The 15,329-nt window shown below is 35.4% G+C and overlaps 1 protein-coding gene across 1 annotated transcript in view; it reads left to right on the top strand.

Annotated features, from left to right (window-relative positions):
- The window catches only part of LOC115436237 (doublecortin domain-containing protein 2-like), a 63,576-nt gene extending 61,824 nt beyond the window's left edge, over positions 1-1,752 (top strand). Inside the window, exon 9 of the mRNA XM_030159034.1 lies at positions 768-1,752. Coding sequence (XP_030014894.1) covers positions 768-1,574 — 807 coding nt within the window. The 3' untranslated portion in view covers positions 1,575-1,752. The remainder of the gene's footprint in view (positions 1-767) is intronic.
- The last annotated feature ends 13,577 nt before the right edge of the window (positions 1,753-15,329 follow it).

Consider the following 15,329-nt stretch of genomic DNA (forward strand, 5'->3'; position numbering starts at 1 on the left):
AAAAATATCTTGATTAAGTTTCTCATAATTCATGCATGAAAGGGTTAATGCTATTGTGTCTAAGTTATAGCAATTGAAGATTAACCCTTTCATGCATGAATTATGAGAACCTTAATCAAGATTTTTTTCCTGAATGTTTTTATTCCTCTTCAGGCATGAAAAAAACAATGTGATTGAATTTTTTTTTTTTTTTTTTTTTTTTTTTTTTATGAACCTATTTTTCATGGAGTTACAAAAATGTCCACTCAGCTGGACACCATGCGTTTAATTTTTGAAGCAAAGAAACATGCATTTAATGTCATACTGTGTGAAAACTATGAAATAAATGTTTTTTTAATATTGCTAATCTGATGTTTTCTCACATTATAATAGCAGTTATTACTCACTCAAATAATATGCAAAAAACAACAAAACACAACAACTTAAAAAAAAAAAAAAAACCAAACTGTTAATTACAGTCTAATAACAAATAACAACTGACTTACACTCAAATATTTTTCGGCGGATCAGGTTTATCAAGAACAGGAATGTTACAGTAACGGTATGAATTGCAGTGTATTATGGGATGGTGCATAAGTATCCACTGTGTTGGTTGATATGCAAGTAAAACAACAAAATCCATGAATATACAAGAGAACAGCTGTAGAAGAACTGTCCACTGGAGTGACCACTGTGCATGAAAGGGTTAATTTTAATCACTCCAAATCCACTATACGTCCCTATAGGGAATTGAATGAATTTTTTTTGGTGGTCTTATTGCGTTATAGAAATGCACAGCTGATGCCACAGAAGCCAAAGATGAACCTGGTGAAAAGGCAGAAGAGAAGGAGGAGGATACATCTGAAAAAAACACTGAAGAAAAAGCTTCCACAAGTAATGAAGAGAAGAAGGACGACGAGGGGACAAATAATGAAACAGAGGGAGCACAAGAGCAGAAGGAAAACGAGGAGCCAAGTCATGAAAAAGAGGGAGAACTAACAGCACAATCTGAGTCGGTAAATGGAGGAGAAAAGGAGGAAGTAAAAGAGGAAGTAAAAGAGGAGAGTACAAAAGAGGGTAAAAGCAAAGAGCAAGAGTCTAGTAGTAGGAGCGCTGATAAGACTCAGGACAGTAATGAGAAAGAGGCTGAATCTGCTAAGGGTGAAAAGGATGATCAAGACAAAAATGGAGACGAGGTAGAAGATAAAGACAGTGGGAAGGGAGAGAAAAGCAGCCCAGACCTGGCTAATGATGTAGACACAGGGGAGGAACAGAAAGAGAAAGAAAACAGCAATGACCCAGACAAGCCTCAGTCAGATAATGATACAAAAGACAACAATGATGGCAGAAGTAGCCGTAGCAACGTTAACCAGGAAGGAGATGGGACCGAGACAAAAGAAGGAACCGCTAAGAAGTCAGAGGAAAAAGAGGTGAACGGAGAGGTGAACGGAGAGGTCAGCGGAGAAGACGATGAGGTAAAAAGTGAAGCAGAGCTGGATAGAGACGAGAAAGATTCGAGTGTAGAAAAAAGAAAGAAAGACAGGGATGAAAACGGAGAAAATCGGGGGAAAAAAAACCCTGAAGGGAAAGTTTAAGACAGGAAAAGTATGATGGAAGTTATTAGACGAGCTGCGCTGAAGAGGGGAAAGCAATACTTTACGATTTAAAAATACTTAGAAAGTTCATAGTAAACCAAGTAACTGTAATCTGAAATATTTTACTAGATGACCTTGTAGATTCTGTACGAAAGAGAATGGTTCTACATTACAGTGCGCGGTGCAGAGGAAATAATACACTGAACAAAAATTTAAATGCCCCACTTTTGTTTTTGCTCCCATTTTTCATGAGCTGAACTCAAAGATCTAAAACTTTTTCTATGTACACAAAAGGCCTATTTCTCTCAAATATTGTTCATAAATTTGTCTAAATCTGTGTTAGTGAGCACTTCTCCTTTGTCCTTTGCTGAGATAATCCATCCACCTCACAGGTGTGGCAGATCAAGATGCTGATTAGACAGCAGGATTATTGCACAGGTGTGATTTAGGCTGGCCACAATAAAAGGCCACTCTAAAATGTGCAGTTTTACTGTATTGGGTGGTCCGGGGGGTCAGAAAACCAGTCAGTATTTGGTGTGACCACCATTTTCCTCGCACAGTCAAACTTGTGACATCTGTGGTATTGTGCTGTGTGATAAAACTGCACATTTTGGAGTGGCCTTTTATTGTGGCCAGCCTAAGGCACACCTGTGCAAAAATCATGCTGTCTAATCAGCATCTGGATATGCCACACCTGTGAGGTGGATGGATTATCTCAGCAAAGAAGAAGTGTTCACTAACACAAATTTAGACAGATTTGTGAACAATATTTGAGAGAAATAAACCTTGTGTGTACACAGAAAAAGTTTTAGATCTTTGAGTTCAGCTCATGAAAAATGGGAGCAAAAACAAAAGTGGTGCGTTTATATTTTTGTTCAGTGTAGAATCTGCAACAGACTTACTACTGAATGATGTCAACAGCAAACATTTTGTTCTATGTATTTCAGAGCTGTTATATATTTATCCATAAATGATTGAGCTAGGTGGTTTTAAAAGTGGTTGTTGTTAACCCCATAAATGTAATAAACAGCAAACGTAATAAAAAAAATTGCAGTTTTTAATGTAATAATCCCACAAACTTCATAACAGTTGCCTTCCACAAATATAATACCTCATTTGGTAAAAATCTTCACTTTTCAAAATTATAATAACTTCCCCCAAATGTAATAAATTAATACATCACAATACATTTAAGTCAGGTGTGTCAAACTCATTTTAGTTCAGGTCCACATTCAGCTAAATTTGATCTGAAGTGGGCCGAACCAGTAAAATAATAACATAATAATATATGAATAATGTCAACTCCAAACTTTTCTCTATGTTTTAAAATGAAAAAAGTACATTTACATTATGAACAGGTTTACATCTACAAACTGTCCTTTCAAACAATGTGAATAACACAAACAAACTGAAAAAATAAGTGTAATTTTAACAATATTCTGCCTCAGTTGATCATTTCCACATGTACATTTTAACTTACAGATCACAGTGGATGTACAAATACACAAAACAGTTAGTAACAGGCAGAATATTGTTAAAATTGAACTTACTTCTCTTAAGACATTTCAGGTTGTTCATTTTGTTCAGGTTATTCACACTTTTTGGGAAATTATACTTTGTTTTAATGTAAATACATGAAAATATTTACATTTACAAAGAGAAAAATTTGGATTTGTCATTATTTATATGTTATTATGATAGTATTTTACTGGTCCTGCCCACTTGAGATTCATTTAGTCTGAATGCGGAACCTGAACCTGAAAAGGGTTGTTAATATCTTAGTGTAATTTTTACATTTCACAAATTCCTCCCAAGGGCCGGACTGGACCCTTTGGCAGGCCGGATTTGGGCCCCGGGCCGCATGTTTGACACCTGCGATTTAAGTAATATATCTTTTTCAAATATGCAACAAAATAAAGTAATCTTACTTAGTCCTTAGAAATAAAACAGATTCTAAGAAATCATGGGAAAAAAAACAAAACTGATACATATACATCAAAGCAAAGTATGACTTTATTTGCACATTTGAAAAAAAGTGGAAGAAAGTATAACTTCTTTAATCCCACCCCTTCTTCACACAACAGTCTATCTTTTAGCTTCCTGTCAGCAGAATATATGAAAAACTCAAGTCCCTTAGATCTCTTATGAGTAATCATCCTCACTTATCATGCTTACATGCACACCCATATTGACATACCAGAAAAGTAAGTAAAGAAACAAAAAAAAAGCACTCAGAGAGCACAGACCTCCACCAAGACAGGTCTGTCCCCCACCCCTGACACCACCCCCCGATCACCACCAAAATTTAATTATTTGTTCCTTGTGTCAATATCAACACTTCCTGAAAATTTCATGAAAATCCGTCCAGAACTTTTGGAGTTATCTTGCAATAAACAAACAAACAAACAAACAAACACGCACGTACATACGCACACACACAAAACAAAGAGATCACAATACCTCCTGGCAGAGGTAATAAATAAGTTCATACTAAGGCAAAATAAATGAATACACAGTAAAGTAAACAATGAGACAAAGTAAACAACAACAGCAATCAAACAAAACATAACAATTAACAAACACACAAAAAACAAGAAACAAATTAAACTAGAAAAGCACTCGGAGAGCGCAGACCTCCGCCAAGACAGATCCCCCCCCCCCCCTCCCGATCACCACCAAAATTTCATCATTTCTTCCTTGTGCCAGTATCAACACTTCTGAAAATTTCATGAAAATCCATCCATAATTTTTGGAGTTATCTTGCTAACAAACAAACAAACAAACAAACAAACCCCAATGAAAACATAACTTCTGTCGTTCCTTGGCAGAGGTAATAAGAAAAGAGAATATAAATGTAACATAAGTATTAGGACCCTCTGTCTTTGTACTGGGACCAGACCATCTGTTTATATACTAGTTTAAATCGGTGGATATTTTGGCTTTGCTGTATGGTATGCTATTTATGTTCTTCTTCCCATTTATTTTTATCCTTTGGATACTTGCCTTTTTAGAATGATCGAATGTTGCAGTTACACCACATGGTACTAATTCCAGATTAATAGGTGTTTAATGACAAATACAAGTGGAGAAACAAAACAGAATGGGCAAAAATGTTGTAAAGGTTTTATTATAAAAGTTTCAGTATGAATTAGATGTTATTTATTCCCTTGAAGTATAATAGAAGCCTATGTTTGATCCATGTAAATAAAACGTCTGGATGTGATTATGGTAACAATGGAGCGAGTAGGAGCACAAAGTGGGAAAATTAGGTGTTACGTTTGTGGGATTATTACGTTAAAAGCTGCACATTTTTATTGTTTGCTGTTTATTAGGTTTGTGGGGTTAACAGTCCTTTTACATGAAAGTGTAATAGAAATTCAAAGAAAGAAATTGCAAGAAAAATGTTACGATGTACTGTACGGAAAGATTTGCCTATGATCTGTGTTATAACCACTGATGTCTCCTTTTCACAGCAAAATAAGTCAGTTCTCAGTGTATGTTCCATAGAGGTTTTAGATTTACATGTGACTTGTGAAAGTTGAGCGTTGCACCTCATGGCTTTTAATCTACAATAGTTGTTCCAAATCCTGCAAAAGTTAGTGTCAAAACTCTGGACATACTGTGTGTACATCATTCACACACAACACAGATCAAATAGGACAGTTTTAATAAAAGGAGAAATAACAACAAAATATTACGTGTGATGATGATAAACTATGGTGCATATTTGTCTAAATCTAAAGTGGTATGTGTCTAAATGTTCAGCGAAGTTATAATGTGATGGATATGATTTTAAAATGTTCTCTGTGAAACTGTAGCAAAGCTGTTTGTTTAGTCTCTATGTATATTCATATTTGTCTATTTATATATAAATATATATATAAATAAAATGGAATAAAACTTATATAAAACTTATGAGCAAGCATCTTTGAAGTATCTGTATTTGTACATAATAAAATGTGATGATGACTCGTTTGTGAGATGCTATGAGACAATGTTAAAAAAATATATATATATACATGTGGGTCCGATCAAGCAGTAACACGTGGACATATTTGGTGTTCAACAGTCTGTGTCATGTAATCAGAGTAACTTATATGCACGTATTATACATATTTGAGTAGATATTTGTAAGCATTTTAATATTACGTATAACAAAATTTGGGGAGATAAAATTTTTAGGTGAAAAATGTCAAATCACTGCTCGGTAACACGTGGATTTGGAACAGACATCAATTTTTGAAGCTTTACGCAAATATTCAAAACATGCAGTTCTCAACAGAAACTGATATCAAGTACAACAAAACCTTTTAGATATTATGTTCAACTATGATGAAAATAAATTTTGGAGTAAAATATTGAAAAGTCTCTGTTTTATTGACATGAGAATGTGGTAATACATGGACAGGTTGCCATAGTAACACATGGACGACTCTTTACCATTGTATGCATCACCCAAAATGTATCAAAATATCATTATTTTCTGAAAGTTTCACTCAAATATCTGAATTATAAGTAACTTAAAAATTAAAAATTGGTATTTTTGTGGTAACACGTAGACAGGGCCTTTTAGGCAACTCATAAATGTTCAAACTCATAAATATCAATAATATTTACAAAATAATGAAAATCTAATACTTGAAAGCTAACAATCATCTATATAATCAACATACTGAATAAATTTTCACATTTTTTAGAAATAATTTTTAGCGACAAATTCAAGCTATGGCTATGGTGTAAAAAGTACAATGAATAAAATCGGTTGTAACTTTTTTCTACAAGTGGTATTTTTAAAAGGATAACAGTTCCATAAAATAGAGATCTTTTGATAAAAAATGAGCCCACTTGATAAATGATATGTGCATATTTACTTTTTCATGCTGTTACGCCCCGGCTAGGGGACCCAGGGTCCAACACGAAGTTTGTGATCACTTTTCCTCACTCCCAAGCCATAGAGAAAAAAACCCTGGACACGGGTTTCACAAGTTTAACAAAAAGGTGATTTATTTACAAGGTGCAACATAAGGTTATTGAAAACTAGACAGAAAGCAACTGAAACTTCAGGGTGGGCTCCGGCCAAAACAACAAACAAAACTGCACTAATGAGAAATTAGGCTGACCTGCAAAACAAAAGAAACCAAAATACAAGGTCTAACCTTCCTACCAAAAACAGGAGAAAACGAGATAAAACAAACAGGGCAGCCCACCCCTACTTCTGAACAGGACTTCTGGTGGAATGGAGGCAGGGTTGGGAGTGGAGGAAGAGCAACACAGGTCCGGCCCAGCTCCACGGTCTTTAAAGGTCCGCCTCCCGTTGCTGCTCCAATCACGGGGGAGCATCTGGCTCGGCACCTGCAACATGTTATCCACTCACACACACAACAAAGGACACACCCACAGAGTGACACTACGACCCACCTATGGGTCGTAACACATGCTGATGTTCACTTTCGCTTGAATGGACCCATTTACATATCTCATGTCATTAATATCAAATCTTACAAACAGTGATAGTCATAACTTTCATGTTGAAGGATGGAAATAGTAAATTGCCTTCTTTTATGCACTGCCTGGCCAAAAAGAAGGCACCACCTGGTTTTAACTGAGTCAATAGATAAGACCCTTCTATTGGATATTTACTGCAGCGATTATGTTTCAGTTCTTTCATCTTAACTTCTCATTCTTTAACAATCATCAGTTTGTAGAGAGCATAAAGACTGGACAGTGTTTCAAAGGGCAAAGGTCATGTGGTCTGATGAGTTCAGACTGACCCTGTTCCAGAGCGATGGACTCATCAGGGTGAGAGGATTGGTAAATGAAAATGAAGTAATTACCCATCATGCCTAGCGCCTACAGGGTGGGGAAGCAAAATTTACAATGAACATTTAGTTGTTTTTTCTCAGCAGGCACTACGTCAATTGTTTTGAAACCAAACATATATTGATGTCATAATCATACCTAACACTATTATCCATACCTTTTCAGAAACTTTTGCCCATATGAGTAATCAGGAAAGCAAACGTCAAAGAGTGTGCGATTTGCTGAATGCACTCGTCACACCAAAGGAGATTTCAAAAATGGTTGGAGTGTCCATAAAGACTGTTTATAATGGAAAGAAGAGAATGACTATGAGCAAAACTATTACCAGAAAGTCTGGAAGATACTATTAAAGAAGAATGGGAGAAGTTGTCACCCGAATATTTGAGGAACACTTGCGCAAGTTTCAGGAAGTGTGTGAAGGCAGTTATTGAGAAAGAAGGAGGACACATAGAATAAAAACATTTTCTATTATGTCCATTTTCTTGTGGCAAATAAATTCTCATGACTTTTAATAAACTAATTGGTCATTGTTACGACCCATAGGTGGGTCGTAGTGTCACTCTGTGGGTGTGTCCTTTGTTGTGTGTGTGAGTGGATAATACAGGGGTTGGACAAAATAATGGAAACACCTTACAAAATCAACAAAATATAATTTAATATGGTGTAGGTCCGCCTTTTGCAGCAATTACAGCCTCAATTCTCCGAGGTATTGATTCATACAACTTGTGAATTGTTTCCAAAGGAATTTTAAGCCATTCTTCAGTTAGAATACCCTCCAACTCTTTTAGAGACGATGGCGGTGGAAATGGACATCTTATTTGAATCTCTAAAACTGACCATAAATGCTCAATAATGTTGAGGTCTGGGGACTGTGCCGGCCATACGAGATGCTCAACTTCATTAGAATGTTCCTCATGCCATTCTTTAACAATTCTAGCTGTATGGATTGGGGCATTATCATGTTGAGGTGAAGGTGTTTCCATTATTTTGTCCAACCCCTGTATGTTGCAGGTGCCGAGCCAAATGCACCCCCAGGATTGGAGCAGCAACGGGAGGCGGACCTTTAAAGACCGCAGAGCTGGGCCGGACCTGTGTCGCTCTTCCTCCACTCCCAACCCTGCCTCCATTCCACCAGAAGTCCTGTTCAGAAGTAGGGGTGGGCTGCCCTGTTTGTTTTATCTCGTTTTCTCCTGTTTTTGGTAGGAAGGTTAGACCTTGTATTTTGGTTTCTTTTGTTTTGCAGGTCAGCCTAATTTCTCATTAGTGCAGTTTTGTTTGTTGTTTTGGCCGGAGCCCACCCTGAAGTTTCAGTTGCTTTCTGTCTAGTTTTCAATAACCTTATGTTGCACCTTGTAAATAAATCACCTTTTTGTTAAACTTGTAAAACCCGTGTCCAGGGTTTTTTTCTCTATGGCTTGGGAGTGAGGAAAAGTGATCACAAACTTCATGTTTCACCCTGGGTCCCCTAGCTGGGGCGTAACAGTCATACACTGTCTTTCAATCCCTGCCTCAAAATATTGTAAATTTTGCTTCCCCACCCTGTACAGTACAAGCCTGTGGGGGCAGTGTTATGATTAGCAACGCTACAGTCACAGAAAAAAAAAAGATGAGACCATCAAAAGTCATCAAAAACAATGGTTACGCAATCAAGTACTATCTCCTGTGTGTATCATGTGACTAAACAGACAGAAAAGAAAACATGGAATACCTAAAAGCACTGTTTTTGTCAGTACAATGCCATAGATATTGACCTAAGAACTGAAGTGATTCTGGTTATTATCAAGAAAACATGGAAAATGACTAGATATCGGCTCTATTTTTCATTATATTTGTCCAAACAAATGCACCTTTAGTTGTACCAGGCATTAAAATGAACAAAAAATTGTAGAAAACATGGGGTGGTCTAATAATTTTTTCCTCGACTGTATGTGTCAGTAAAAGGAGGTCAGCTGACTACCTGAATATACTGACCAGATCAGTCCCTCAGTGATTTTTTTTTTTTCTTCCCTGATGGCAGAGGCATATTCTAAGATGACAATGTCAGGATTCATCAGGCTCAAGTTGGTGGATCAGGGAGCAAGAGATGTTGTTTTCACACATAGACCTCCGGACCTGAACCCCACTGAGAATCTTTGGCATGTGATGGAACTGACTCTACACAGCAGTCTGACCCTACCATCAACAATACAATTTGTTGGTATAAAATTAACCCATAAAGACCCAAACCTCCATCAGCGACCAAAACCATCTACTGAACTAACATGTTTAATACCCGTTGATCCACTAATTCTATCAGTACATGGAAATAATTGGTGAAAAATACAGTTTGTCGACTTTTCATGCATCAGATATGACCCATTCGGACGTTCAGAGGCTGTGTAGTTACCATGGAAACACTAGTGGCTTTTCCATTGGACATCTGCACAAAAATTTTCGGATATTTACTAAATGTTGAAAAAAGAGAAGTGCGTAAAGTTGTTTTTTCCATTAAATCACAAATGCGAGGATTTTTTTTATTTATTATCGCGAGATGGCACGACAAGTTATTCCATAAAAATGTCGACCAACGTAAATATCGTGTTGATTTACAGATATATTCATTACACTGGTCAACAACAAATTTATTTATTAAGTTTTTTGAGCTGATTTAGGATAATTTTGGTGTGCTGAATCCAAAAATCACATTAATTTTGCTCAATCAGGTCAACTTTCTGAACTATGCTACATATTGGCTTTTTGACATTTTTGCTTACATTTATGGGCATTTTCACATCATATGATACAAAATTCTTTCATATTTCTTGCAATAAACGAGTTCTGAAGATTTTACTTTTGCCAATGTATGATTAATGTTTTTTTTAATATTACAGGTGAATGAAATGGCTTCGACTAGAAGATCTTGCAAAAATAAGCCTGACGTATTCTGCTACATCTGCGGTGAATACATAATAAATAATAAATACATCCTGTTAGAAATTTTTTTTTTTTTCTCTTAAAACCTATTTTGGGTGAGAACTATATAAAAAATCAACTGATAAAGTCACAAAAATGTAATCAATTTTGTGAGAAGATCAAATTTTTCAAAATCAAATTAGCAAAAAACCCTGACCTGACTGAGAAAAACAGATGTCATTTTTGGATTTAGCGGTGCAAAATGGTGCTAATTCAGTTGAAAAAACCTAGACAACTTGCAAAACACATTTTTTTGTAACCCAGTGTGATTGTTACAGGGTGGGGAAGCAAAATTTACAATGAACATTTAGTTGTTTTTTCTCAGCAGGCACTACGTCAGTTGTTTTGAAACCAAACATATATTGATGTCATAATCATACCTAACACTATTATCCATACCTTTTCAGAAACTTTTGCCCATATGAGTAATCAGGAAAGCAAACGTCAAAGAGTGTGTGATTTGCTGAATGCACTCGTCACACCAAAGGAGATTTCAAAAATAGTTGGAGTGTCCATAAAGACTGTTTATAATGGAAAGAAGAGAATGACTATGAGCAAAACTATTACGAGAAAGTCTGGAAGATACTATTAAAGAAGAATGGGAGAAGGTTAAAATACATTCACTGGCCACTTTATTAGGTACACATGTTCTACCACTTGTTGACTCTAATATCCCATAGACTAATCACATGTCAGAAAATCAGTTCATTTATGTGTGTAGACATGGGCAAGACAGTCTACTGAATTTTAAATCAACCATCAGAATGGTGGGGGGGGGGGAGGGTGTGATTTCAGTGACTTTCAATGTGGTGGTGTTGTTGGTTTCAGATGACCTGGTCTCTCCACTGGGAGTTTCCCACACAACCATCTCAGATTTTACAGAGAGGGGTGTGAAAAAGAGAAAATATCCACTGGGCAGGAGTTGTTTTTTGGTTGTTTTTTTTTTTTGCAACAATGCCTTGTTGATGCCAGAGGTCAGAGGAGAATGGACACTGGTTTGAGGTGATAGAAAGACAACAATTGCTCAAATAACCACTGGCAGCAACTGAGATATACAAAAGAGCATCTGTGAACACACAACACATCGAACCTTGAAGGAACAGGACTATAGCAGCTGAAGACCACCATGCATCCACCCTGCCTTGTATCAGCAGCTCAGGTCGGTGGTGGTATGATGGTGTGGAGGATATTTTCTTGACACACTTTTTAACTGATCATCATATAAATACTACAGCTTAACCAGAGTATACTGACCTTCTCCATCCCTTTATGATCACAGTTTACCCATCTTCTTATATGGCCACATCCAGCATGATAACACACCATATCACATAGCTCACATTATCACAAACCGCTTTCTTGAACATTACAGTGCGTTCACTACAATCACATGGCCTCCACAGTCCAATAGATTACCTTTGGTACAAATCTGCGAATGTGTGATGCTATGAGGTCAATATGGACCAAAACCTCTGAGGAATGTTTACAGCATGTTTTTTAAACTGTGCTACGAATGACTAAGGCAGTTCTGAAGGCAAAAGGAGCCCGACCTGGTACAAGCAAGGTAGCAAGGTGTACCTAATAAAGTGGCCGGTGAGTATATAACTGTGGTCAGTGCTTAATGTTATCACATATCTCACAATACAACACCTACTAAGAAGATTTTTACCCCACCCCCCAAAGGGAAGGCAAGGGGTTTTGTTTTTGGTTTGGTTTGTTTCTTTGTTTGTTTGTCAACAATCTAGCAGCAAAACTATTGGTTGAATTCATAATATATTGGGTTTATAAATTGCCAGTGACCCAGAATAGTTCTGATTACATTTTGGGAAAAGTAGGTCAAAGTTAAAATTTTTTATTAATTTTTAAAATCTTTTTTTTTCCCCATTTACTTATAATGGGCCAAATTTCAAATATCTGTAGCAGCAAAACCATTGGTTGAATTCATACCATATTGGGTTTATGGATTGCCAGTGACCCAGAATGGAACTCATTACATTTTGGGAACAGTGGGTCAAAGTTCAAATTCTGTATGAATTTTTAAAATCTTCCTATTTTTTTTATAATGGGCAAAATATGTGCGAGGCGGGGTTTGTTATGCCTGGCACCATGTGTTTAATCTGTGCTATGAACAACTAAAGCAGTTCTGAGGGCAAAGGGAGGCTAACCTGGTACAAGCAAGGTTGCATAGGTGTACCTAATAAAGTGGCCGGTGAGTATATAACTGTGGTCAGTGCTTAATGTTATCACATATCTCACAATGCAACACCTACATACTAAGAAGATTTTTACCCCACCCCCCAAAGGGAAGGCAAGGGGTTTAGCTTTTGGTTCAGTTTGTGTCTTTGTTACCTCCGCCAAGGAGGTTATGTTTTTGCCGGCGTTGGTTTGTCTGTCTGTCCGTGTGCAAGATAACAAAAAAAATTAAGGACGGATTTAGATGAAAATTTCAGGAAATGTTGATACCGTCACAAGGAACAAATAAATGATTAAATTTTGGTGGTGATCGGGGGGGGGGGGGGGGGGGTATCTGTCTTGGAGGAGGCCTGGGCTCTATGAGTGCTTTTCTTGTTGTTTCTTAGTTTGTTTGTTAACACTGTAGCAGCAAAACTATTGGTTGAATTCATACCAAATTGGGCTTATAGATTACCAGTGACCAAAAATAGTTCTGATAACATTTTGGGAAAAGCAGGTCAAAGTAAAAATTTTTAATGAATTTTTAAAGGTGTACCTAATAAAGTGGCCGGTGGGTATATAACTATGGTCAGTGCTTAAAGTTGATGAAGAAGGCCAGCTCTGTCCCGGGATGTCCTCTGGAACAGGTGGAGGAAGTGGGGGAGAGCCAAGCTGTCCTCCATGATGGACAAAGACTCCCACCCCCTCCAACACACACTCACTGCACTAAGGAGCTCCATTAGTGACAGGATGAGACACCCCAAGTGTGTGAAGGACAGGTATCACAGGTCTGTCCTTCCTGCAGTGGTCCACTCTAAAGAACTCTGTGCAATAAACCGTAACCCTGTTCAACCTGTTGCATGATCAACATACACACAACTGTAAATAGTATATATAGCTTTATTAGTTTGTCTTATGTTTTCATTTTGCACTTCTTCTGCTCTTATGTGCTTTTTGTGCTTCACTGCTGTAACCTGGAATTTCCCCTTGTGGGACAAATAAAGGCATATCTTATCTTATCTTATCTTATCTTATCTTATTTATCTTATCTTATCTTATCTTATCTTATCTTATCTTATCTTATCTTATCTTATCTTACCTTACTTTATCTTATCTTATCTTATCTTATCTTATCTTATTTTATCTTAATTTATCGTATTTTATCTTACTTTATCTTATCTTATTTGATCTTATCTTATCTTACTTAATCTTATCTTATTTTATCTTATCTTATCGTATTTTATCTTACTTTATCTTATCTTATCTTACTTTATCTTATCTTATTTGATCTTATCTTAATCTTATTTTATCTTATCGTATTTTATCTTACTTTATCTTATCTTATCTTACTTAATCTTATCTTATTTTATCTTATCGTATTTTATCTTACTTTATCTTATCTTATCTTATTTGATCTTATCTTATCTTACTTAATCTTATCTTATTTTATGTTATCTTATCGTATTTTATCTTACTTTATCTTATCATATCTTACTTAATCTTATCTTATTTTATCTTATCGTATTTTATCTTACTTTATCTTATCTTATCTTATTTTATCTTACTTTATCTTATCTTATTTGATCTTATCTTATCTTATCTTACTTAATCTTATCTTATTTTATCTTATCTTATCGTATTTTATCTTACTTTATCTTATCTTATCTTACTTAATCTTATCTTATTTTATCTTATCTTATCGTATTTTATCTTACTTTATCTTATCATATCTTACTTAATCTTATCTTATTTTATCTTATCGTATTTTATCTTACTTTATCTTATCTTATCTTATCTTACTTAATCTTATCTTATTTTATCTTATCTTATTGTATTTTATCTTACTTTATCTTAACTTATCTTGTTTTATCTTATCGTATTTTATCTTACTTTATCTTATCTTATCTTACTTAATCTTATCTTATTTTATCTTATCGTATTTTATCTTACTTTATCTTATCTTATCTTATTTGATCTTATCTTATCTTACTTAATCTTATCTTATTTTATGTTATCTTATCGTATTTTATCTTACTTTATCTTATCATATCTTACTTAATCTTATCTTATTTTATCTTATCGTATTTTATCTTACTTTATCTTATCTTATCTTATTTTATCTTACTTTATCTTATCTTATTTGATCTTATCTTATCTTATCTTACTTAATCTTATCTTATTTTATCTTATCTTATCGTATTTTATCTTACTTTATCTTATCTTATCTTACTTAATCTTATCTTATTTTATCTCATCGTATTTTATCTTACTTTATCTTATCTTTTCTCACTTTATCTTATCTTATTGTATTTTATCTTACTTTATCTTATGTTATCTTACTGTATCTTATCCTATCTTATTACCTCCGCCAAGGAGGTTATGTTTTTGCCAGGGTTTGTTTGTTTGTTTGTCTGTTTGTTTGTTTGTTTGTTTGTCTGTCCGTTAGTGTGCAACATAACTCAAAAAGTTATGGACAGATTTGGATGAAATTTTTAGGGTTTGTTGGAAATGGGATAAGGAAGAAATGATTAAATTTTGGTGGTGATCGGGGGTGGGGGGGCCCACGGGGGGGGGGGCACTGATCAGCCTTGGCGGAGGTCTGCGCTCTCTGAGTGCTTCTAGTTTTATCTTATGTTAGCTTATCGTATTTTATCTTACTTTATCTTATCTTATTTGATCTTACCTTATCTTATCTTATCTTATCTTATCACATATCTAACAATACAACATCTACATACTAAAAAGATTTATTTATGATTTTTTTCCCCAATAATCCTCAGTCACATGTATGTATGTATGCATGCAGTCTTT

This window comes from Sphaeramia orbicularis, chromosome 16 (assembly GCF_902148855.1).
Source record: "Sphaeramia orbicularis chromosome 16, fSphaOr1.1, whole genome shotgun sequence".
Taxonomy (NCBI): domain Eukaryota; kingdom Metazoa; phylum Chordata; class Actinopteri; order Kurtiformes; family Apogonidae; genus Sphaeramia; species Sphaeramia orbicularis.